At 44.9% G+C, this 27,206-nt stretch overlaps 1 protein-coding gene and 1 non-coding gene across 2 annotated transcripts in view; both read right to left on the bottom strand.

Annotated features, from left to right (window-relative positions):
- The window catches only part of LOC103180312 (neural cell adhesion molecule 1), a 238,670-nt gene extending 219,040 nt beyond the window's left edge, over positions 1-19,630 (bottom strand). The window contains exon 1 of the mRNA XM_042343868.1: positions 19,291-19,630. Within this exon, the coding sequence (XP_042199802.1) occupies positions 19,291-19,342 (52 nt within the window). The 5' untranslated portion in view covers positions 19,343-19,630. The remainder of the gene's footprint in view (positions 1-19,290) is intronic.
- A 6,904-nt stretch (positions 19,631-26,534) lies between these two features.
- On the bottom strand, positions 26,535-26,606 carry trnaa-ggc. The gene has a single exon. It is a non-coding gene; the product is annotated as a tRNA-Ala (tRNA).
- Between the last annotated feature and the right edge of the window lie 600 nt (positions 26,607-27,206).

Genomic DNA, 27,206 nt, shown 5'->3' with positions numbered 1-27,206 from the left:
CTTAGCTCGAAAAGCAGTGGGAAAGCTTTCCAGACAGTGCTATCAAAGGCAAGCTAAGCCGTTTTAGCTGGTTAGATTCCTGCAGTTACCTCAACGCACACTCTGGACTCCCCCATGTCTTGGCTATTGCCAATTTGTGCTTAATACTCTGCGGAATCAGATAAGGACGCATACCCTCCGGGGAGAGAGTGCACATTCCATTGCAATAAAAATCTTTGGAAATGTCATGTCCATGTATTAGGTGGGATTCATGGAACAAACTCTGTTTGGTTTGGACATGCTTAAGCATGGGTTTCTGCGTATGTCAGACACCTGACTGATCACACAAAACCAATTATGCACATGATATCATCTCTGGCAAATATCGCACATTTTAAAATAAAATTTTCTCGACACTTGCACTCATGGCAACAGTCACCTCACACTGTAATCTTGTCCAACACACAATACTAACAATTAGAATAAGCGAAGGGATTACGTTGGCAATAACCAGTTGGCAAAACCATTCGAGGGTGAAATTGTGTCATGCCATGCAGACTCAAAATGTTACATTTTTAATCTCCATTCTGTGTTGGCAGCAGTAAAGTACAATGTTTTCACCACAAACGGGACAATTGATGGAGAGGGAACCTGATAAGATAAGAGGCATTTACGTTTACAACGATTTGGTCAGGTGGACATTAATAGACTTTTTTTTCCGCACTAGTTGGCGAGTCCAAAACAGGGGGGTAAAAACATAAGCTAACCAACAGCGGGTGTAAAACAGAGTTTGGGCAGAGCTTCTTTCCACAGAGGATAGTGATGAGAGACACACTCACTGCCCAGTGAGACAGATTGTCTCACTGGGCATTGTCGGCAACGAGAGAAACTCTCTTGTCTTAATTTGGGAGTCGGGTTGAAAAAGTGTGGTTTCCGATTCCTTCGTTGCTTGGTGTATACTAACGTACAAAGATTATGTATTTCTGTGCTGCTTCCCGTTGATGAACAAAGGCTGAGCGTTGTTGTTGTTGTTCGGTGAGAGGAAACCTCATTTACTGGCACAAGAAGACTTCGCTGAAAGGTTCATCATTTTCGGAAAATACAACAGGTTGTACAACATGCTGTGAGGACTGAAGGCTAACTTTGTCCTGTGAACTAGACACCATGGCTTTATTTCCTGATCAATTACCTTTGTGTTTGTTTGTTTGTTTAGCTGGGCAGCTCGATTGCGTGATTTAAGGTTTTACCCCTTCTGCACGGACATCGAGGCTGATTTAAATGCCTGCGCCTCTTCCAACAACAAGAACAACTTGCACTTATGCACTGCCCTTCCCACGGGGCAGTGTCTAGAAGCACTTAACAGTGACTGAGCCTCACGTAAAGCTGGGGGGAGGGAGATGACCGTAAGCACGGTCAAAGATGAAGGTCTTTAATCCTGTGAAAGCACAGCACATGTGCTATACATTGTGCATTGGTGATACACAAGCCCAGAGGCTGACCTCTGTAGACGAGCATTAAACAAAAGGTCCCATTTGGGTCTGGATTATTTTAATCAAACTTATCTGATCCCGGACAGTTTTCTATTGAGCAACAGCCCAGATGACAAAGTAACATCGCGTACTGATTACATTTGTAATCACAAGTTTAAGAAAAAAACACAACAGTTCCACTTCCTTTTCAAGAAAGAGATAAATAACATTAAAGGTGACGATGCCAAGAGTCGTATGGGTTGACGAGATAAGGAATCCGAGTTCGCTTCCTAATAGGCAAATTGAAAGTTGCAATTACAGATATATCAAGAGTCGTGTAGACAACCCAATCTGTGAATCTGTGAGCCCAGGATACAGTGTGCAGCACTGTTACCTTCATTTTCTTTTAAAAAAGACTGTTCCTGAAAAATGAATTAGAATGCTACATTTTTCAGTGTCAACCTCATCGACTGCATATGTTTGTGGTCTCCTTAAATCTTCCCGGAGCTTAGTGCAACCGAACCTCGAGCACACGAAGAGCCGAATGTGTCATCTGGTTGTCGAACCCATCCATTTCCATCGCTGCAGAGACCACATGCATACTTGACATCCGAACCCAAGCCACGTAATTAAACTGGTTTTTGAGTGTTTTACTTGTCGGTCGCCGACTTACGTACCTTAAAAGCACACGAGCGCACGTGTGCACACACACACACATAATTCTACAGCTTTCAAAATCTCTCGTGCAGCTGACCCAACTGGTCATAATTCATGTGTCGTTATGTCTGGACTGTTCTTACCTGAAAGATCACACTGGAGTGAGTACGCAAGCAATATTCAGTTAACAGGTGAATGGTGGTGATTGGGAAGAGGGCTTTGCGGACTCATTTTTCTCCCAGCGGAGATAACTGCATCATCCCACAGTGCCGGTCACTAACCATTGATCACTGTTACTGTGCCAATGCTCCTGTGTGGACATGAGCTAAGGTCAGTCTCAGGGATGAGGATAATAATCTCAGCCATCCACAGTCACACTCTCTGCCGCCAACGCTCACTGGAGCCTAACGCATGAAGATGCTTACTTCAAGCGCTCTAGGACGCTCCCTTCTGTGAGAGGGGCGCTATGCGAATGTAATTTGTTGTTGTTGTTACTTGGGCAAAGTACAAAAAGTGATCAAAGATTGAAAGGAGAGCTTTGGAGATGCCCCCCACCCTCTCCCCCCCACTCGGAGAGAGAGTTCTTGGGGATGTGGTGGAGGCAGAGTTTGTTGCGCTTGAAAGATAGAGGTGTGAAGGTTTAAACCCCCCCACCCTCCCCATTCAAGTTAACCAACTCCCTCTACAGCTGATTTAATGCTCCCCCTCCCCACCACCACCACCACCACCATCACGTTAACCACTTCAGGACAACGCCAGAGAAATTTAGAACATTTTTTTAAAAAAAAGTTTTAAATACGACAATTTGGATTCCCCGCGAAAATAAACTGATTTCAGAAATCACCGAGAAGGAGGGGAACAAAGATCAGCTTGTCTGGGCTGCGATCTCACCCACAGAGCACAGACATTTGGCATCAAAACCAACTCTTGGGTCAATGCACATCTCTCTTCAACCTTCGACAAGGGGAAAAGTGGCGAGACCGCATGGTTCAAGCTTCGCAACGCTGACCTTGTTTTGTTTCTTGTCCGTGTGGTTCGCGAGACGTTGGGGAACAGATGAGACACGCAAATTGCCGGCTGCAAAAACATCTGCGCCCTCGCTCCGAGTGATATCACGGCCAGAGCGCAACAGCGTTCTCACTGTTTCCACGTTTCGCAAACAAAATTGTTTAGTATTCCAAACAACAGTCATGAACAAAAATGCATAATTTTCCCTGGTTTGGAACGAAAACATATGCAGAATCCTTTAGGAATAATAAATAATCCTTGCACTTGATACAGCGCCTTTCACACCGGCCGGGCATCCCAAAGTGCTTCAGAGCGTTTACTCTGAAGTGCAGTGACTGTGTATCTCGTAGGGAAATTCAGCAGCCAATTTGAGCACAGCAATGTCCCACAAGCAGCCATGGAGTGAGTGACCAATTTTATCTGGGGGGTGAATTGTTGGCCAGGAACACCAAGAGAGAGAAACTCCCTTCTCGTTTCGATCAGCGCCACGGGATCTTCAAGCCACCGCCTGTACAGGCGGACGACGCCCCACTTTAATGTCTCATCTGATCTCTGTCAATGCAACGATTCTCTCCAGCGCTGCAATGGAGCTTAACGGAGCCCAGTGAGCTTAAAGCCTCAAAATATGCCCCGAAATCACCCAGATTATTATTATTTTTTTTTAAAAATACGCCACAGGCCAGATATTCTGCGGTGACTGTCTGGCATTTAGTTTCCTTTATTCTTCATCTTTTGTTCTTCTGCTGCTCCTCTTCTCCAGAGCAGCGCAGACAACAGCGCAGAGACTGTGAGTAATGATGCAGACGTCTATCTTCTCTCTCTCTTGCGCGCTCTCATTTTTTGTGGAGCTCAGCAGCAATAAATCACACAAGTACCATCACAGCTACATTTAACATGGTCCCATTGATGATCGATCTTGAGTTCAAACAATTGTTCATTGCCGGCTTGTTAAACTCTGAATATTTTAGTGTTCTTGTGACACAATTATTACCTTCTTAAGTACAGTCCAGGGAACATTGATGGGAGAAAGTTCTCTTGCTAAAAGCACACACACACACACCACTAAAGCCATTAGACTAAACAGCAATAGAAATGTCACTGTCACTAAGTGTAATCTTCATACGGAAGACATTATCCAATGAAATCTTCCCCAATAACGGTTTCTCCAAACGAGCCACCTACAGTATACTTATTTCATATATTTTTAAGACTGCAGAATACTCTCCAACACGAGTGGCGCTTATTCATTTGAAAGAGCTCCTCACATGCACAGGTACCAACAACGACACAAGCTAGTTGGGCCAAATGGCCTGTTTCTATGCTGTATCCCTCTACGTAACACTCTAAATCCTCTGATCTTTGCACTTGACGCAGCTCCTATCTTGTCAGGATGACATCTGAAGCGAGCCATTCCCAGGATATACTTCAAAGTGGAAGTCACTGTGCATTTGTAGATGAACACGGCATCCAATCTGCGCACCGCAATGGTCCCGCGAACAGCCGGCGAGTGAATTTTGTCCAAGAACTTCCTGGTGACATGACCTGCAACTGCTTTCCTGTGATGGGTGGTGTGGTAGTGGCCATGTCGTTTTATTTGGGGGATTGTTGGCCAAAACAAGAGGAGAAATTCTTCTCGCTTCGTACAGTGCCACGGAATCTTTCAACGTCCACCTGAATAGGCTTCTCATCCAAAGGGTGGCACATCCAACCGTGCAAGACATCCCAGCACTGGAGTGAACATGACACTACAGTACCGCAGATCACAGGAAAAGCAGTGCACGTCATGTCACCAGGATGTTCTCGGACACACACGTTGGCATCAACAACAACTTGCCTCGACACAGATCCCCCTCACTTGGGAGTACGTTTCAGAGCCCTACACGGTGAGCGAAGGAGAATGGGAAGGTGACCATAGGGCGCAGCTGATGATGATGATGATGATGCAGATTTACGGGTGGATTAAAGATAAAGAGAGGGTGAGGTGGAGGGACAGAAGGCAGGACCCTCCAGAGATGAGGGGTGCAATGATTTAAGGCTTGGCCACCAATAATCCATTTCGTTCACTTTACAGTGCTTTGAGACGTCTCGAAGTCCTGATAAGGCGCTGTATCAAGTGCAATGATTATTATTACTACTACGTGATCGAATGAGCACGTTTTCCTCGTGAGTTGAACGGCTCCTCTTCAGCTCTGACAGTCGCTGCATTGTGACCGCTAATCCGTTTGGACCAGCGGCAGACATATTCGCATTGTGCAATGGATCACAAACAAACAGCATCAAGCTTTAATGATATGTGTAGACTGCAGCTGAATGAGAAATGAAAGAAGAAGGAAAAAAAAACACACACACACGCACACAAGGGAACGGTAAGCATGACATAGGCCTTGAGCCGAGCTCCAATCACAATAACCCCTTTCTCAAAGTACAGCACAGTATTTCTTTTTAATGGAACAATAAACATTGCCATATTATGCACTGGTATAACTTGGGTTAAGTTACAAGCAGACTTTTTTTTTCTTAAATCAGGGCTTCGGTGCGTCTCTGTACCAAGACATTGGACAGCGTGAAGATTTATCCAAATGTGTATTGTGCCACCACCGTCGTAAAACCGAATACTGTATGACATTTAAATACCAATACCTGGGGGGGAGGGGGGAAAAAAAGCTCAAAAATTGCATTAAATGGTTCGACGGCGATAATAAAACTGGTTCGCATTTGTGCCACTTGCATCCGGGAGCAATAATCAAACAGGACAGGACGAGAATGCGTTTTCTGAACCGTGTTATTACCATAATCCTTGTATTTGATATAGCGCCTGACCACACCCTTCGAGACGTCTCAAAGCGCTTCACAGCATATACTGTAAAGTGCAGTGACTGTATATTTTGTGGGCGAAACGGGGCAGCCCATTGCGCTCAGTAGTGTCCCACAAACAGTCGTGGATTGAGTGACCAAATTATAATTGTTTGAAGGAATTATTACCCCCGGAAAAGGGATCCACCGATCGACTAACGACCGGGTTCCTCCTTACTGCTAGGTAAGCAGAGGCATGTGTGTGGAGTAAAGAAAATTGCCTTATGTTTCGCCTTGCCCGGGAATCAAACCCAGGTCCTCTCGTCATCATGTTACTAAGAGGCTTTTGCCAACGGGGGGTGAAAGTCAATGTGGCGGACACATTCCCAGATGTTACATTAATAATAATAATCCTTGCATTTGCTGCAGCGCCTTATCACGTCTTCGAGACGTCTCAAAGCCCTTCACAGGATACGCTGTCGAGTGAATTGACCGTATGTTTTGTGGGCGAAATGACGTGACAAAGAGGTCGTGGACGGGCACTTTACGCAGCGCATAGCTCGAGCTCATCAGAGCCTCCGATTACATCACCCAAAGATGAGTCACACCCAGCTAAAAAAAGATGAGACAATGCACAGCCTCCTGACAAAAAGAGGAGGCGCTAAGAGGTGAAACGTGCTTATTGTCAAACAGGATTTGCTCCGGCACAGAATCGTGTGCTAATTCCCTCGCATCCATCTCTTCCACTCGAACGAATGGAAACCCTTTCAGAATGACAATTCCAATTGCTTTCTTCCCCTCCCCACTCCGCCCCCACCCCCATCAACAACCTCCTCTATTCCCCCCCCCCACCCCCCATCCCCCCGCGTTCACAAACACCATGGGACTTGTCAGAGTCTGTACAATGCAAATAAGGCCGGCTTTCTTTCACCAAGTGATTAATATGCAACGACAGCCTGCGATTTACAAGGAAGGAACCACCACTAGATCTCCTCAAGCCCGCTGCCCCTTGCCAGCACTTTTAAGGGTTGTCACCTGTATTGGGTTCGAACCAGGGAGAAGCGTTCTGGCTTTCACAGAGCAACTTTCCACCCCCACCCCCACCCCCTCACTCCCAATTTTCATAAACCAAACGGGAAACGCAGCCCACACAAAACCAGGTGCACTAAGTGTCTCCTCCAGTCAGTCACTCGGGACTGAAAGCAAAATCAAAGCACGAACACTTTTCGAAAGGTTTTTTAAAAACAATCCAAAAGCTCTGGCGTCAATTTCGCTCGCTGCGGCGATAAAACGGGACGGCACGATGCTTTTAAGTATTCCGAGTGCGTCTCTCTCTCTCCCCTCTGCCTCTCTCTCTCTCTCTCTCTCTCTCTGGAACAGCATTCTCAAATTTCGCTCCGCATAGCCAAATGGGAAGCATTTATTTGCAAACACAATTCTCTTCGCCGGCCATTCTGCAACACGTCACCAGGAGCGCACAGACGTACACTCAGATACAGCGTTCAAAGCCAGTCTTTCCCCCCTCCCTCCTTCTCCCCACCCCCTCCCTCCCTCCCATCATAATATCTTCTAACCCGATCAACAACAGGATGATCTCGTTTTACTTCGATCTGCTCCGAAATGATTCCACTGTACTCGCGTTGGGTGTTTTGGATGATAACTTGGACCCTCTCTCAGACATCACACTCACTTACACTAGATTACAGGGTCTTTTTTCAATCAATTATTCTGAAGTGCTATCCCAATGACTCAGGCAGTGCATTCAATCCCAGTCCGTGAGTTCGCAGATTGCAATCAAGGGATCCACTGGGCTCAGCGTAACAAAGCATAATAATACTATCATAATCATAGCATTTGATACAGCTCCTCACACCGGGAGGACGTCCCACGGCGCTTCACACGATTTGCTGTGAAGTTTGGTGAGTGCGCATTTTGTGGACGAACACAGCGGCCAATTTGCACACGGCAATGTGCCCCTAACAGCCAGCCGCCACGAAGGTCGCCAGGACACCCAGAAAACCCCCGTCTTGTTTCGAACAGCGTCAATGGGATCTTTAGTGTCCACCTGAACAGGCAGACGGGATCTCGGTTTAACATCTCAGCCAAAAGAACGGCACCACTGAACGCAGCGCTCCCCCCAGCACTGCACTGGAGTGTCAGACTACTCACAGCGCTTTGGAATTCATAGTCCGAGCTGGTACTCCAGTGTTGTGCTGGGGACGCGCTGTATTGTTGGAGATGCCGTCCTTCGGATGAGACAATAACCAAGCTCCCTGTTCAGGGGGTCGTAAACATATCACGGTTCAAAAAGAGCAGAGACTTTCTCCCGGGGTGTTGGCCAACAGTCCCCGAGATAAAATTGATCATTCACTTCGTAGCTGTTTGTGGGGCATTGCTGAGACACTGTTAATAGTTTAATCTCTTCCCTTTCGCGATCACAAGCCATCGTGCGATTTTTTTTTACAAAGAAAAACACAAACCCGCTAAACCTTCGCATTATGAAACATCAAACCTGGGAAAGCAACGTCTGTAAACTCCTGAAAAGTGCGATGTAAATGCAAGCTGTTGTTTGTACGATTGGTGATTTGGTGTTAACGTTTATGATATCTCTGGTTCACAGCTCACAAGCCCTCCCATTGATCCAGATTTTTTTGTGTGTGTGCTGCGCCCATCAAATCCCAGCACTTGACCCTTCATCCACCTTCCCTCATCATCCAAACTGCTCCCATTGTTTTCTTGGCGACATGGTTGATTCACATTGTCCTTCTGCTCCAATGGCGAGCGCTCAGCCATCCGTCCTGTGTTTATCCGATGACATTCCAGTTTGCCTTTCACTCCAGACGTTCTTGCGTTCCCATGGAATCCCTCCGTGAACCACAGGACCCCCTTTCTCCCCAATGTCCTCTCCTCCCTTGTTACTGTCACTTCAGCTGGACTCACCAGACCCAGGTCCTTGTATACCGTGCACTTTCAGCTTCAAAGGACTATCGAAACCATTTTCTTCCCTACAGTGACTTGAGACAGAAGCCTCCACATTGTGCACCTAATCGGTTTCACCCGCAGCCCGTCTCTGGCACTTGCTTTAGCTCTGCCGCCTAACGTTACACATTGCCATTTGTAATAAATGTTAAAAAAAAACGCCATACCCAGCATTGGGCAGGCAATAAAAGGAACTTATTTTCTCCCGAGATTTACTTTAAGTCCTTGGTTCCTCTGTACGCACATTGGGGAAACTTTCTGCGCATCAAATTTCAACAAGAGGGATTGTTGAAGGCGTCAAACTCTTACACTCAGTAGCTAAAACAATATTTTCAGAGTAACCACACAAGCCACCTCATCTACACACATTCCTACCAACAACACTCCTTTCCTTTCCCCCTGCGCCCCCACCCCAAGCCTCCGTGAACCACTTTTGAGGCTCTGCTGCCACTTGAAAGGCTTTACACAAGTTCACGTTGACGTGAATAAATGCAAGTTGTTAAATGTCATCCCGGATGATATATTTCCAGACAATCAACGTGAGAGGCTATTCAAATGAAACCAATTTGAGTTAGAATTTTGGGGGTTAAAAAAAGGAAACCCTCGTAGTTAAAATGTAAGAAAAAAAATCACTTCCAATTCGGTTGCACAATGCAAAAAAAAAAAAACTCAATCTAAGATATCTTTTTTTCCCCCACGCCCCCCACCATCAGTGTCATCGATTCCATCAATTCTTCTGGTCAACATAATAATAATCCTTGCATTTGATACAGCAGCTTATCACGTCTTCGAGACGTCTCAAAGCGCTTCACAGGATATACTGTACATTTTGTGGGTGAAACTCGGCAGCCAATGGCGCACAGCAGCGTCCCCACAAACAGCCGTGGATTGAGTGACCGAATCAAAGATGGTGCACTCCCGTGATGCAGTAATGTCTTTCAGGCAAGGTTAGCAAAATGAAAGCGTGCGATTATTCATGTTTACCATTTGACATGGGCATTCAGTCAATTTACATTCATTAGTTACAGCAGACTAAGCATAGACAGTGAAGCAAATGGGAGACTCGCAAGGTACGATATTTGAAAGTCAGGCATAATGGTGCCCAGGGCCGACACTCTGCACTCGTTTACACACCATGGATATCAAAACCCCTAATTATAGGGACAGTCACGATCAGTGTAATGGACCACCCCACCCCCTCCCCTCCACCGCCCGAGGAGACAATCCTCTCTCCAAATAAAGCAACGTACAACAACCATTGCTGTGATGTCATCATTACCCACTCCTGCACCCAAATGGTCTCCAAGCATCATAATGAATGAGCAGAATAAAGGATATTATTTCCATTAACCATCGCTCGCTGCACAAAGTCCAAGAATGATAGGGCAGAGTGCTATTGCGAGTCCGACAGCATGGTGAGACGATAGTCTCCATACGGCAGAGCAGCTGTTACAACAACAACAACTAGCATTTGTATAGTGCCCCCTCCCACAGGACAACGTCCCAGAACGACCCCAAGCTGGGGAAGGTGAACGGAGGAACGATCAAATAGGAAGGTCTTCAGATGCGACCTGAAGTTGGAGATGTAAGGGGCAAGGCTGAAGGGATAGAGAAATAATGATCCAGAGTTTCGGGGCGTAGTGGCTGAAAGTGTAGTCATCAGCTACAACTCGCTCTGGGTCTTTTAGACAAAGCCAACAAACCACACTCCCTCCCACGTGTTAATCAAAGGGAAGCAGGTTTGTTGTGGTGCTGATGAAGGGAATGAAAATGACCAGAACAAACTAATTTAGATGAGCAATTCACTAATTAAAGTGGGAGAAACGTCTAGGAATAGTTTCATACAGTACCTCATTTGGTTAGAGGCATAAATGTGCTGCCCACTGCCCTTGTACACAACCAGAGAGTCTCTATTAAGATGGAGGTCATGTGGAGGAACCAGATAGGTCCCAGAGTTGGCAGGGTAGTTGGGTTACGTTCTGGTTTGAGTTAAATCGCACTGGGTTAGGCTGGGTTGAATAGGGTGGTTGGTTTGGGTCAGGTAGGATGTTGGCTTGAGGTGGGTTGGGTTAGGATAGGTTTGATGAGATGAGCTGTTGTAGACTCTTAGATGGTTTGGGTTAGATGTGTTGCTTGGAGTTAGTTTGGGGTTGGGTGGTTTATTTGAATGGGTTGCTTTGCGTTGGGCTGGTCATCATTAGGTTTACATCCTTAGGAACAAAGGAAGATAAGGAACATCAGTAGGTCATTCAGCCCATCGTGGCTGTTCCACCATTCGATTAGATCATGGCTAATCTGTACCTCAACGGCAATTAGATTAATTAATTGATTGGATTAGGCCTGGGCGTGGGTTAACCTGTCTTGGGTATGGATGACTGGATCAGTGTGTGTAAATTGAAATCGGCTGGCTAGGTGGGGGAGGATGGATTCAGGTTCAATTTTATATTAATAATAATCCTCAAAGCTCTTCGTAGAATACACTGCATTACATCGCAATCAACCCTGGGTACTTCCTAAGGACCCCTACACACGGCACGAGCATTCTGAATCCTTCACGAAGACTTGCGCTGGGAATTTTAAATGCAAATTCCACGGACAAACATAAAAGTGTTTGATCCATTCAGCCTGTACAGCTTATCAGCTCCCCTAAATACCTGATGCTATTTTAACATCACTTGATGTTTCCCAAAATACTTAAGAGAGAAATAGCCATTGGGAAACCCATTAGCGACTTGTTACAAACTCTTTTTACTTGTAAAGTTCAGTCAACCCAGACGCGTGGAAAATCCTTGGGAGATGGGACTTGATAGTTCCAGACAGATGCACACTTACATTGAATTAGTGGTACAGCATGGAAACAGGCCATTTTTCCCATGTTTATAGTCCACACTAGCCTCCCCCTTACCATTCCCCTCTCTTGTACCCCTTTATTCCCTTCTCCTCATTCGAGCATCAAGTCTTCCCTTAAACGCGCTGCTCCTTTTTTTNGGCTTCAACAGCAGTTTTCAGCAGCGAATTCTACACTCTCAGAGCCGCTCCCTCCAAACTTCCCCACATTGGATCTATTACTATCCATCGTGCAATATGCTTTCTTAAACAATTTAGCTTAAAATGAACTATTTTTAATTACATTCATTTGAATAAAGTAATTAAGGTGACACGATAAAACATATGGTTTTGTCGTATGGTGCACTCCAAACTGATAAGTCGTAAGGGATTCCATGAATACAACAGCAGGAGGTAAAGTAATGCAAAATTTGGCCCAAGAATTGGTTAGGTCACAGTTGGAGGTACTCCATCCAGTTTTGTGCACTTGCTTTCAAATCCCTTCATGCCCTGGCAGCTCCCTACCTCTCCGACCTGCTTTCTCCCCAACCCACTACCTCCGCTCGACTGACTCCGGCCTCCTGCATCCATTCCAACATTGGTGGCCGCACTTTCAGCCACTACGCCCCGAAACTCTGGAACACTCTCCCTCTATGCCTCCGCGTCGCCCCTTCCTTCCTCATCTTTAGATCGCGCCTGAAGACCTTGTTCATCGACCGCGCCTACGGTCACCTCCGCCATTGCGAAGCGCTCTGGGATGCTGCCCAACGTGAGGGATGCTATATAACACAAGTTGTTTGAATATGGAACACCTACTGTAAATGGCTATGGAGAGCGAGTCAACCAGAGAACCTCAACAGGGAATGACTAAATAGGATGAGGAGAAATATTTAACAACAGCTGTCAGATAGCTCCAGTGAGGAACATACACCGTTGAATGGCCTGCGGTGCTGTGAACGTCTGACTCTGTATAAAAGCACTCACTACCTTTTGTGGGGAAACTTCACATAAGGACGTTTCAGAAGCAATTTTGAAAGACTAGCCCAATTTCCTCTAAATATCTGTCATGGGACACTGCACTATTGTGCACATCTGATTCTAAGATCACCTTGTTTATATTAAATTTTCTTGAAGATCTGTCATTGAGACGCATCTGTTTTCTGGCTAGCTCTGCAACTTCGTTGGAGGCGATGAAACAAGGAGACTCCTTTGAGACAAATCACACACGATACGAAAGGCGAAGGCAAAATAAAAGGGAGTTTAATACATTCCTAGAGCCCTGAGGGGACCGGAATTGGGAAGTCACTGGGAACACTCAGTTCTGATGAAAGTCATCGACTTGAAACGTTAATTCATTTTCCTCTCTCCATAGATGGTGCCTGACCTGCTGAGTGTTCCCAGCGACTTCCAAGTATCTGGAGTATTTTGTCTTTTGTTTCGAATGGAAATGCGAGCGCTTCCTCAAAGGCTGATAATCTCCAGAGGAATCAGGTTTTCAGAACCCTCATGCACTGTCTGTTGAGAGTAACTCACTTCATCAGAATGATGGATAACATTGCCCAGACTTCCCTGAATGGTAATGAGCAGGAGGCACAATGTAGCAGACAGGTCAAGCCAGGGTATGTCACCTGGGACCATTCCTGTCCCCCTCTCCATCAGGGACCCATCCTATGCACTCATCTGCCGCTCTCCAGCAGAACAGTAAATGGAAACCAGGTTATAATGAAGAGGTCAGGGCACTAGACTCATTTAAAAAAAAACTAATCCTAGAAATAGTCAGACGGTAGGGTGGGTGTTCGGGAAAGATGCAATTAAATGGGCCAAAAGGCCTTCTTCAACCAAAACTAATCTTGGGATCCCTTATGAACTGCCTACTCATCACTCTTGGTCAAGTAATAATGCAACATGACTTGACAAGGGCCTAAAAATGTAAAGACAATAACAACAACAACCACCTGCATTACATTGTGCCTTTCACGCCAAGAGGCCATCCCATACAAATTCTAAAAGGAGGGCTGGAAACTCAGTTGGCCCTCTGCCAATTACGGTTCAAAACTATTGTTCATTAGAGCCTGGTGCTGTACGTCCTTTCACCCGGTTTGAAACACGCCTCTGGATTCGGTGTGGAAAGCACAAGAGAGCTCTCTAATTCGGGATACAAGATGCACAGCTTTTGAACTGGCCTTTCTCGAAGAACCAACATGTTCCAGGCGAGAGAGAGAGAGAGAGCGAGAAACAAAACTGCGCACGATGACAGGCATCACGCAGGGAGGCTAAACCCAAACCTAGAACCTTATATTGAGGTTTGAGGCTTACTTCTCCACTCAGATGAAACCTTCAATTAGGTTACAACCGCATTAGTCACCCTTGGGTCTCTATTGTTCTAAACACACTCCGCAGATTCTGCTCGACACTGTGATTGCTCACACGCACTGGCACAGCCTAGCACGGTAGGAGTCGGGTAAAGACCAAGGGAATGGGCAGGACATCGCACAGCGTGAGCCTCGCACATGTCAAATATCGTTGATCAGCAAAGCCGCTCACATTTCCCTTTTAAAAGGTTAACGGCCGAAGCGTTCCTACTCCCCGCGATTCCCTTCCCCCCCACCTCGCGGTTTCCCTGTTTTCCAGTTAAGATTCCTCCACCGTCCCTCGGTCCGCACAAGCAAGCCAATTAATCAGGTCACCCCCCCATGTTGTATGTGAATATTTCAGTTCAGGTTCGTTCCTTCTCTCTCCCCAAATTCACCCCCACCCCCCATCCCCCCATCCCCTGCCCCTCCTCGCACTCCTAGAATAAATTCCTCAGTTCAGAGAGCGAGCGAGAAGTGGGTTTTAACATCAATCAGATGTGGAGTGGGGTTTTTTTTTCCCGTTCGAAAAAAAATCATGTTCATTTATCCGACAGAGAAAACCTCACGCCGGCGTGGAACTCCGTGCGCCCTCGGTGATCTTTTATTTAATGCGGCGCTGTCATTAAATAAAGGCAATGTCAATTCTAAATAAAATTCCAAGGATAGCCAGTGCACAATTCCCTCTCTCCCTCTCTCTCTCTCTCTCCGATGGCATTTACTCAGCACCTCGATAGCACAGTTGCTTGAAACCAGCCATTTGCTCGTCAGTGGGGGACTGAGAGAGAGAGTGAGAGAGAGAGAGAGAGAGGCAAAGCAACGAGCTGTTTTTATCCTTTCAATGCCGTGACAACTCGTGTCACACAGCTCAGGTAAACAGCACGCCTTGACGGCCGTGGTTGTGGCTCAGATATGATGTATTTAAGGTATTTCAACAAGAGAAAAAGAAACACACATAACCATGACCATCTGCTTAAAATCTGTGCTCAAGCGACCTCGGAAAAATCCGTCCTTACACCCGCCACAGCCGCACAAAGGGGATGATCCGAAAATAGCGACTGAAAAGAAATCAGTAAAGCAGAGTTAACTGCTCTGAGACATAACTGATGCCTCTTCCGCTTCGTTCTCTTCTCTCGCGCTCTCCATATCGCATTGCTGCCCTCTCCCAAATTAATTATAGCCGCAGCTATGTTTAAGAGACCGTTCGATCCCCACCCACCTCTCCTGCTCCCCGCAGTGATTTCCAAGCTGCTGCTGCTTTTTTTTTCAAAAAAAAGAGAGAGTGGATTTGTTTTACAATTCAAAAACAAAATGAAATGAAAATAATCCTCATTTCTTTTTCCCCCCAGACATTCTCCCTGAAACCGAACCCCCAAAAAAATTAGCACAGGCAGGAAATACAGAACATGGAGCAAGGGGGTGGGGGGGGGGGAAATAAAACACGTCTGGAGCCTAATGTTGTGTTTGATTTCAAGGCTGTAATTGCACTCTCTCTCTCTCTCTCTCTCTCGACACAATCTGGGAGTGAATAGGGACTCAGTTCCCTTCCTCACTCAGTCCCTGCTCCTGAAATACTGGTATGTATGTCAGCAAATGGAAACACTTGTCATTTCTCTGTGTGCGCTCAAACGGACTGTGACACAGGGGTTATAATATATATATATATATACACACACGCGCGCAGATATATGTGTGTAAATACAGGTTATTATAACAATAATCCTTTCATTCGATATCATCACGTCGTTGAGACGTCTCAAAGTGTATACTTTGTGTGTAGAATATACTGCAATACACTGTAAAGTGACTGCGTTTTGTGGGTGAAATGGCGTTTGGATTGATATAAACATAATGCATATTTGAAGTTGTTGTTGTCATTCTGTCGGGTGTACAACAGATCCTGACACACATATCAAATATAAATATTAGATACGTGGGAACTGATCCGGCTGAAAACATTTCGTTGCCAAATAGAAAACAAGTGATTGATCCTGTAATTTTTACCCACGTGGACTGATCCACAAATGGATATATATTTCGCTTCCCGTGTAAACTGCTGCAATAAAACCTCGTCCACTTCACGTTTCACTACATTGAAATACGGTACAAGACAAGAGCGAGTCTCACTCAGTGCATCGTCCTCTCCTTTCGCTCCTTTTAAATTGCTTTTTTTTAAAAAAAATACGACAATAAATGGGGAGAATGATCTTTAAATCCCCCCGAACCCCTCTCTCACACACACACACACACACTCTCTCTCTCTCTCTCCCTAAAGGACAGATAGACAGAAACAGGTGCAGGAAAATCCCACCCTCGATTTGTTCTGGATTCACATAAAAAAACACTCACTCGCCCCCAAAAAAAAATCCCCACAAAAGAAATCCGGATTGAAAAATACCAAAGCAGAAGGAAAAGGGAGAGGTGGGGGGTGGGGGGAGAGAGAGGAGAGAGAGAGAGCTTCAGAGCTGGGTTGTCACCGGGGTTTTATACAAACGCACTTCACGTCTTTAAGAGAAGTCTAAAAACTGTCAAATAGAAAGAAATATCTGCCTGGTTTCCTTTAGACAATTATTAAACGCTTCCCCATTCATTTTACGTGCGAGCGCGCGCGTGTGTGTGTGTACAAACGTCTCCCCCGCCACACGCAGATGTTTGTGATGTATTTAAGGTATTTCGAGAACAACAAAAAAAAACACACACACACACACATAACCATAACCATCTGCTTAAAATCTGTGCTCAAGCGACCTCGGAAAAATCCGCCCTTACACCCGCCACAGCCGCAGAAAGGGGATGATCCGAAAATAGCGACAGAAAAGAAATCAGTAAAGCAGAGTTATAATTGATGCCTCTTCCCCTTCCTTCTCGTCTCCCCCACCACCACCGCCACCGCCACCACACAAAAAAAAACATGGGGGAGAGAATGTCTCTAAACACAGAGATAAACCAGGCTGGAAAATACAAAGGATTGGGATACACAGCACCGAGAGAGTGTTAGTTACTGGATAATTGCATTGTCTGACCAAAGTGGAAATAAATTAGCATCTCTTCTCAATAGCTCAGGAGAGGGGGGGAGAGAGAGGAGGAGGGAGGGGATGAGGAGGAACAAAAGATGTTGGTTTTATTGGTGACGTTTTAACATTTAACATTTAAAAAAAGCCTTGGGGAAAAAAAAGGGGGGGAATTTGGAATTGGGGGTTTATCGCGGTCAGGTTTTCGCACCTTTCCAGGGTTTATTAAAGAGAGGCGCAGATCCTGGGAGGGGAGAGGAGGGAAAAAGCTGTGGGTATCAGCTCCGCTCTGCTCCCCCCCCACCACCAAACCCCCTCCCAGCTCTGAGAGAAACAGCTTCAGCATCGATCGGTGTTTTTTTTTAATCCTCGAATAGAGAGAAACCAGAGAAAGAGAGAGAAATCGAAAGAAAGGCTGAAGCTATAGAATGGTGAGAGCTCACCAGAAGCAGGCAGTACAAGCCAACTTTGCAATAAACATCTCAGACCCCCAACACCCCCCCCCACCCCCAAGACACGCACACACACACACACCTCCTGAGGCGAGAATTATTTGTTTAAACCCATTTTAATTTGCACTTACGTCACCCCAGTGGGATAGATAACAGTCCCAGCTCACAATCTTTTTTTTCTTTTATGATATATTATGTAATATATATATATATATATGAACAGACAGACCCATTTTCTTGCAGCAATCTATATATTTTTTAATTGCAATCTCTAAAATCACACACACACACCAATAAAAAGGATAACAGTTTTGCAATCTGTGGGACAAATACCATAAGGGTTTTGGTTTGAGGTTTGATGGGGAGAGATTTTTTTGGGGGGTGTGGGGGGGGATATCAACCTAGTCTCTCTCTCTATCTCTCTCTCTCTATCTCTCTATCAAGGTTCTTGTTCCCTTCCTCTATCACTTCTCTTTCTCTTCACAAGCAATCACATTAAAGAAAGCCTGTGGTTCCATTGTGTCCATTTCACAAGAAATATAGAGGAGAGTCCCAATAAACATGATGATGATGTTAATAATAATGATGTGAATGAACCCCCTTTATTGCAAAGAGCCACAAAAACCCAATTGCAAAGCAGAAGAACATCAAATCAGATATTTTCTCTCTTTTTTCTTTGGGGGGGGGGGGTGTGAATAGATGAAATCCAGTTTTATTTAGTTTGCAGAACATACACACACACATAGACACACACAATGCAATCCAGTGGTGGAAAAAAAAATCACAAAAGGATCCAATTATAAAAACAGGGGCTTTATTCACTCAGCACCTCCCACTGGGAAGCAAATTCAGACCAAGTTCTCAATTCTCACTGCAATTTCTTAGATGTGCAGAGGGTTTCTTTCAACTGAAATGAACACAGAAACTGTTTCGACCCTTAAATGGCATTGACAAGGACAGAAAAGAGACAATTTCAAGCTTTTGCAATCTCAGAAATACCCCTTTCTCTCTCTTTTTCTCTCTCTCTCTCTCTCTCCCACTCCATCTCTCCTCTCATCCTGTAAATTCCCTGTTATTTATATTATTTCAAAAAGGATGTGGGGCAGATACAATGAAGCAAATGAACACATCCCAGAAACATTTACCTGGATAAGGAAACTGTGCTGAGACCAAGACAGGACAAAGCCTTCACTGCAGGACATCATATATATATATACATATATATATATATTTGCTGCCAAGAAAAACCTTTTGCACAATGACAAGAAAATTGAGTCCCCCCCACCCCACCCCCCCACCCATCCCCCATCTCTCAACAAGATACCCATCACAATGCTCCCTTTAAAAAGCAGATGTTTTTTGCAGAAATGGAAAGCAAAAATTTAAAGGAAACAAAGAAAGAAAGAAAGAAAGAAAGAAAGAAACAAACAAACAAACAAACAAACACACAAATGCCTTTTTATCCATAATGGCTCACATCATCCTATTTGGGGATTTTTCCTCTTCCCCCCACACATACACACCCCCCCCACCCACCCCTTCCCCCTTTGCAATTCAGCAATTGCAACAGTCACCCCCCCCCCCACCCCAAAAAAAAATATAAATTTTTTTTTTTGGTGGTGGTGGTGGTGGTGGGTGAAAAAAAAATACAATGCAGGTTATTTTTTTTTTTGGGGGGGGGGGGTAGTGAAAGGAGCAATTTTTTTTGGATGGGGGGGGGGGTGGGGAATGAACTGAATATATATATATAGAAAAAAAATCCTACCTGCAGTGCTGAAAAGGAGCAAACTGCAAAGGACAGTCCTGGTTTGCAACATGGTGCTGTGTTGCTGCTGATGCTGTGTGTGGGGTTTGGCTGTGGGTTTGGCTGTGGGTATCCCTCTCTCTCTCTCTCTCCCTCTCTCTCTCCCTCTCTCTCTCTGTGTTGCTGCTGCTGCTGCTCTGGGTCTCTGTCTGACTGCTGCAACCCAAGGAAAATCCCAGCCTCTGCCTCCACCCAATCACTCCACTCTCCTTTAATACAGCTGGTGTCTGCCTGCACACCCTGCAAGTAGTCCTGCTCTCCTCTGTCAGTCTATCTCTATCTCTCTCTCTCTCTCTCTCTCTTTCTCTCCCCACCCCCCTCCACCTCCCCCATCACTCCCCCCTTCTCCTCCTCCTCCTCCTTCTCATCTCTCTATCTGTGTGTGAGATCCATCCGCCTTCTAGCCATTCATAAACCCAGGGGTAGAATTCCCTCTCCCCACCCCGCCCGCCCAAGCACCCACCCGCCCGCCACCGACACCCACCCGCCCGCCCTCCCGCCCGCCCCGCCGCGAAATATACAGTCAACCCACTTCGCAGCGAAGCGCTCTGAGACGTCTCGCGACCGCTCTGGCGCATCAAATTGCAAGGATTATTATCGTTGATACCGATCGCTGATTCCGCGGCACATCTCACTGCGGCTCGTTCGGGCAGCTGCCGGCTTTGTCGGTTACGTTCTGCATTCCGCTGGCTCGCCAGGGCTCGCGTAGAAAGCGCAATAGGACTGCGAGTTACGACGACAACGACGACGACAACAAGATTCCACTCGTAGAGCGCCGTTCAGGTCGGGAGTCAGCATTCGTTCCCAAATGTGGGACATTGCTGTGCGCAATTGGCTGCCGCGTTCGCCCACAAATATACAGTCAATTCACTTTACAGTGTGTTCTGTGAAGCGCTTTGGGACGTCCTCCCGACGCGAAAAGCGCTATATCAAATGCAAGGATTATTATTATTATTATTATTATTCATTGTAAAAGGAAAATCCATTTCGGTTGGCGTTGGAGCTTCAAAGCTAATTATCAACTTCAAAGCCGGTTATTATTAATAATAATAAAAATAATCCTAATATATTTAATGTAAAGCCTTTAATGTCGAAAATTTTTGATTGGAAGGAATGCCCCTTTACCCTATTATAATGTCTGATGTTTGTTTATAAGTTAGTCACTTGTTTTCGAAGTCACGTTGCATTTATTTAGATTTAATCTAGACATTTACTACATCGCCCAAACGACTCAAAAGTGACTTCACTGAGGCTTACTGTAAAGTGTAGTGACTGTGAAGGTGAACGCAACGACGACAACAAATTACACTTGTGTCACGCTTTTCACGTCGGGAGAGACGTCCCATCAGCAGATTTGCACACAACAACGTCCCACAAACAGCCACGAACCAAATGGACAATCATATTTTGGGGGATTATTGGCCACGACACTGAGAGAAACTCCCTTCACTTCTCAAATAGCACCGTGGGATCTTCAGTGCCCATCCCAACAGGCAGACGGCACCTTGGTTTAGAGTATCATCCGAGGACAGCACCTAAGACGATCTTTTCTCACCCACATGCCCTCACGCGGCTTTGCAATATGGTGGGTTCAAGCCCCATTCTGAGACTATGAAATCATAGTCTAGGCTGAAAGTCCAGTACAGTGCTGGGGGATTGTCGGAGGTGCTGTCCACTGAATGAGACATTGAAACGAAGTCCCATCTGCCAGAATCAGATGGTCGTTAAAGATTCCATGGCACTGGTTGTAAAGAGAATTGAGTTTCTTTCGGTCTCTTGGAGAGTAAGCAGTCAGGATAAAATTGGTCGCTCACTTCACAGTTGTTTATGGGACATGGCTGTGTGCAAATAGCTTCTGCTTTTGCTTACACATTACAGTCACCACACTCTTTAGAAAACCTCCGTGAAGTGCTTTGAGACGTGCCAGAAAGCTTTCTTTGGCGGAGTAAAGGTCTACGGTTCTAATGTTGCTTAAGTGAAGTGAAATTTGAGAGACATTTTAAAAGTGCAGAGATCTTGAAAGAATTCAGAAACCTCGCAATGTGCGTTACAATTACAATGTATAAAAGTAAAAAATCTAATAAAGTCTTTGTGTCACAATAGTATTGAAGATGGGTAATAATAAGACTTTTGAACATCTTTCCATCCTTTTCAGCAACCACCAACAAGCTCAGGTGCCAAGAAAGTAATATAAAGATGATGGAGACAGCTTCCTGAGATGAAAGGTGCTATAGAAATATAAATCGTATTAGCTTTTGAAGTTTTAACATAGGGTTTGAAACAACAACAGTCTCATTCAAAGGCAACGAGGTTACACTGAGCTGGCTGACACCCAAGCAAGTCTGGAATAGGTATCCTTGCTTTGAGACGTTAATCCAGGGTCCTGTTTGTACCTGTTCAGGTAGACGTTAAAGATCTCATTATACTAATCGAAAGTGAGTTTTACCTGGTGCGCTAAAAATTCCCCCAGATATAATTGGTCATTCACTTCAAGGCTGTACGTAGAGAAAGATCTAATGCCAGGAGCGGTGGGAGTGTGGAATTTTCTGCCAATTTTCTGGGTGGCAAAACTGTGTACAGAGTCAAAAAGAGACTGGACATATGATTAAGAGAGAATAAATTTGAAGTACATGGGGAAAAAAAACGGGATATTGGACTAGGGATAGGATCTATGATAGGTACTTGAATGGGGTATAAACACCAACCAAATGGCCCGTTTCTGAGGTGTACCTTCTATGAGTCTATGAATCTACGAAGAGTGTGTAAGTGCGTGAGGAAGAGTGGAGACAACAACAACAAATTACAATTGTGTAGCGGCTTTCACGTCAGGAGGACGTCCCAAGGCGCTGGACAGGCACCCGAGCTGGTGGTTGGGATCAGGAGGGGTGGTGGGCGAGGAGGGGTGGGGTAAAGGAAGGGTGTATAAGTGAGTGTTTAGGTTTGAGCTCAGTTGTGATGCCCTGAGTTGAACAGCCTGCTATCATTCACTGTCTAAACTCACAGGTGATGATCGGTCACTTGGGTGCAGGAACAGAAGATGCTCATGATCCATGGGCACCATACTTCAGCAGGAGCCAGTGCGCTGCAAACGGTTGGAGAGCGTATATGTGTTTGCTTGGTTTTAACCCAACGTTGGATGTCTCAGGACGGGAATTAAGGGGCTCATATTTGCTTGAAAGATAAGACCTGTTATAAATAACCCAAGTTTATGAACTAAGGTAATTAACAGCTAACAAACTGACAAATCTCACTCTTCCTGAAGCCAAATTGTTTTTCCAATTAGTGGAAAATGTTGGTGTGTTTTTTTTTTGCATAGGCACATTTACTCTGCAGCGGAGAAAGAGGCAGCCGAGGAGAACCAGCAAGATAATATTTTGCTTATTAACAGAAAGATAAATAAAAGAGCAGTCACATCTAATAAGATCAGATCACTCACATCTTCTCAAGCTTCACCTCATTATTTCTCATTAGAATCCTAAATAACAGCCGCTCTGGCCATAAAGACAGGAGGAGGAAAATATTACGAGGCAGCAATGAAGACTTTGATGTTAAGTTGGGTTGAGGAGAGTGGAAGCTAGTGACATCTATAATAAGAAGAGGGAAGTCAGGTTTGGAACGATAATAACAATAACAACAACAATAATAATCCCTGCACTTGATGTAGTGCCTCATCACGTCGTTGACATGTCTCAAAGCGCTTCACAGGATAAAGTGCAGTGACTGTGTATTTCATGGGATGAATGACCCCAACTTAGTCATGTGAAGGACACAAATAAATGTAAGTTGCTGTGTTGTTGTAGCCTTCTGCAAGCAGGTTACACAATTAATAAAGCTTAAAGCTCATGCCCTGAAATGAAACAACGGCCTGAGGAATGGGAACTTAAACACTTAACATTCAGCCAGTGCGGTATCTATCAGCAAATGCTCATCACCAATTAATGATTCTCCTCTCTTATGGATGGACACATGCTAGAGAGCTCTCAACAGTTGTCAATTATGCTAATAGTTTGGTTATCCATGAAAAATTAGGTCATTGATTGGACTGGGATGAAATCAATATCAGATCATGCTGGAACCCTAGTCCACACTGTCCACTTTTCTTCCAAGATACTTCTCGTGATCTGCATTACATTCTTTCATCCACACTGCGTGGACGGATGCAAAGTGCGTTGCATTTCACTCTCACCGTACACAAAAAACACAAGCAAACGGAATAACATTGGTAGGTTTATAACGGTCAATACTGACCCTCCAACGCAGTGCTGGGCGTGTGTTTCATTGCTGCAGGTGCCGTCCTTCAGATGAGACATTAAACCGAGGTCCCACCTTATCAGTTCAGATGGACTTTCGAGTTCCCATGGCCTATTTGAAAAGAGAAGGGAGTTTCTTTCAGTATCCTCGCCAGTAATGCCCAGATAAAATTGGTTGTTCACCTCATGGCTGTTTGTGGAACATTGCTGTGTGCAAATTGGTGCCTACAAAATGCACAGTCACCCCTCTCGACAGTGAAATCCTGTGAAGCGCTTCGAGACGTCCTCCTGATGTGAAAGGCACTGCATCAAAAGCATTATCATTAATATTGTTTATTTGTGGGTCCTCTGGAATAAGGAACATACAGCTTGCGGATTCTAGATGCTTATTATAATTTATTGTGGTCAAACGGAATGAAAAATTATGAATACCATTAGCTTTAACAAGACTATTTTTCTGTAAATCACATGCAAAAAGATTGACGTGAATGCTGCCTACATGTCTGAGTGTAAAGTGATTACTGTTACAGCCATTAATAAGCTCCACAGTGTACAAAACCCTAAGAGTAATTTGTTTACTGTGTGTTGCCCATGGATAATGTAAAAGGATACGATGGTAAATGAGTGACCTTTCAGAGGTATGCCTGTCACTATTTTAGGAATGGATTATTTACACTTTAATCCTATTATCAGTTTTACTGCGGCACAGAAGCATTATAAGTCTTCTCTCTCAGGAGAGTGTTTCCTGATGTGAAACCGGACCACAATATTCCTTTGACGTTTTCAATTTCTAATAACTTTGCTTTGTTTTCATTCCACTCTGGGAAAAGATTAGCGAGTGACTGACCCTGAGAAGCTTCAGCTTATTATTTGGGTTGGTGGCAAACCGTTCAATGTTGAGGTTGCTCTGTTGTGACGTCTGGAGCTTCGCTGCTGTCTAGTGCTTTTTCTCTAAAAAGAACCACACATCTCCGGCCTGCTCCACGCCCCACCCCCCCACCCCACACGCCTCACCATCAGCGGTCAGGCCTTCAGCCTCTCTGCCCCCACCCTCTGAAACTCCATCCCACTCTTCCTTTGCCTCGCTCCCTCCCTTGCCTCCTGCAAGGCAAGTCTCAAGACTCTCCTCTTCGACCGTGCCTTCAGCCACTCTCCTACCCCTACCTTCCCTGCCCTCCACCCTCCCTTATCCCGCCCCGTGTCCAAATCCCTGACTGTCCAGGACCTTGGGAATTCCTCCCGCGTGAAAGGTACTGTACAAATGCAATTTTGTATGGCATCTCTATGATACTCTGTAGCTGTGAGTTATTGACCACAGCCCGGAACCACTTTACAGAACTCCTGAGACATATACTGTCTTCTCAGAACCTGAAATTGCAACAGGTACCTGTAATTCCTCTTCCTCGTCTGGTATTTACCACACGGAACAATGTAGAGATGCCCTGATTGATAACAGCGCCTCTTCATAATGGAACCTGAAGTGTTCCATTCTGTAAAATACACGTATTATATAAAATACAATATATAATACTAATAATCCTGGCACTTGATCGCGCTTCACAGGATTCGTGACCGTATTTCTTAGTCGCAGCCACTTTGCACACAGGAAAGTCCCACAAACAGCCATGGGATGAGTGACCAATTTCCTCAAGGAGGCTGTTAGTCAGGTCACCGGGAAAACCTCCCTTCTCTTTTCGAATGGTGCCATAGAATTCTAATGTCCGCTCGGGTATTGTTTAGAGCACTCGCCTCACAAGTGACAGGACCTGGGTTCGAATCCTGGGCAGTGCGAAACGTTAGGCAAGTTTCCGTACTCTACACGCCTCTTTTTAGCAGTAACTAGGAACCCGGTTGTTAGTAGATTGGCAGATCGCTTTTCGGGGGGGGATAATAATCCCTTAAAAAAAAAACAAGAATAATTTGATCGCTCAAATCCATGACCTTCCTCCATACAGTAAATCTGATGGAATTTCTACCCAGAAGTAGGCAAATGATTTGATTTCCAGGGTTTTGCATCACGAATGGATGCAAAGGAGTCTGCAATAGGTTTGAGGTGACAAAGTGCTTTTTAAAGGACTAAAAGCAAACAGATTGAGTGAATCGAGCCGTAAATACGCACTTACCTTCTGACAGTCACCTTCTTACAAAGAATGCAATGGATATTAATTATTGCAGCTCAGGTGTAACATCCTTTTGTTGCTATCAAAGGAAAATAAAAAAACACAGCAAACTAATTGTGAACGTATTAAAATGTTGGCACAGCACTGTTTATGGTACGACACAGGCAAACATTGAGAAATAGATTTGCAGTCTCCTTTATTTTAATCTCCAACAATAGTTATATTAATCAATGTGATAGGTGGACAGATTCAGTCACAGTTGCTTATATTGAAGAAAAAGGCTCAGATATACACTGCTAATTAAATCAACCTCCTTCAGAGAAGCTGCAAACATAATACTTTCATTGGGTATTCATTGCACTTTTCACAGACTAAAGTCAGCATGTATTTAATGTTAATTTCATATTGCAATTTACATTCCATTAATATACAGCTGGTTTACATTTCTGTCTCTTTTATGGGTTTGAGTTCCTGGGGATGCAGTGGAGAGGTTCCCTCCGGCCCATCTACGAAGACTAGGACCAAGTAATGAGGTGGACTTGTGGTCATTCGGGAAGCGACTGCAGATAGGGAAAGCTCCGGCCTCAACTGACCTATTGACGAGCACTCTGGAGGTGGAATCAGCTTCACCTCTTCAAGACGTCTCAAAGGTCTTCACAGAATATACTGTAAAGCGAATTGACCGTGTACTTGTGGGCGAAACGCGGCAGCCAACGGCGCACAGCAGTGTCCCACAAACAGTCGTGGATTGAAGAGACCAATTTGTTTTAATGGTTTTTTGTTTACTTGAGCGATTATTATCAGGCGTGTGGAGTAAGGAAACTTGCCCAAGGTTTCGCCCTGCCGAGAATCGAACCCAGATCTCTCGCTTGCCAAGTGAGTGCTCTAACCACTGAGCTACAGGACTCCAGAATGAGTTAGCTAGCAAATGAGTTAACAGTTTGAAGCTAAAATAACTGCTGCTTATCACTTCTTGTGCCTGTGTGGTGTTATTGTACTTAAAACATCGCACAATCTGCATGGTGAAGACATTCTGTTTGTCAGGCAAATATTTACCTGCTCTCCCATCCACAGCAAGACAAGCAGATGTACAATGTTACTGTGTACACTTTACCTCATCAAATACTTACGGGCTCTTCTGAGAAGATTGATAAAACCCACTGATGTTTTAAACACAGTTCGCAAGATTCTGCGATTCTAAAAGATAACGTTGAATACATGCTAAAAATTCCCAAGGGTGTCGGAAAAAGATTTTGTCTCTGTCAATTGGATCACGTTTAGCATAATAATATAATCATAATCCTTACATTTGGTGCAGCATCTTTCACGGAAGGACGATGTTTCAAAGTGCTTTGCGTGATGTTTTGTAAAGTGTGGTGACTGTGTGTTTTGTGGGAGAACGCAGCAGCCAATGTACCCACTAAACTGCGAGTTCAATGTCTTGACTTGGGGACTTCCAACCTTCTGAATCAGAGACAAGAGGACTTGCCAACTGAGCCAGACTGCC

This window comes from Callorhinchus milii, unplaced genomic scaffold, assembly GCF_018977255.1.
Source record: "Callorhinchus milii isolate IMCB2004 unplaced genomic scaffold, IMCB_Cmil_1.0 Scaffold25, whole genome shotgun sequence".
Classification (NCBI taxonomy): domain Eukaryota; kingdom Metazoa; phylum Chordata; class Chondrichthyes; order Chimaeriformes; family Callorhinchidae; genus Callorhinchus; species Callorhinchus milii.
Note: the sequence above shows the minus strand (reverse complement) of the source record. Positions and strands in the feature narration are given on the sequence as shown.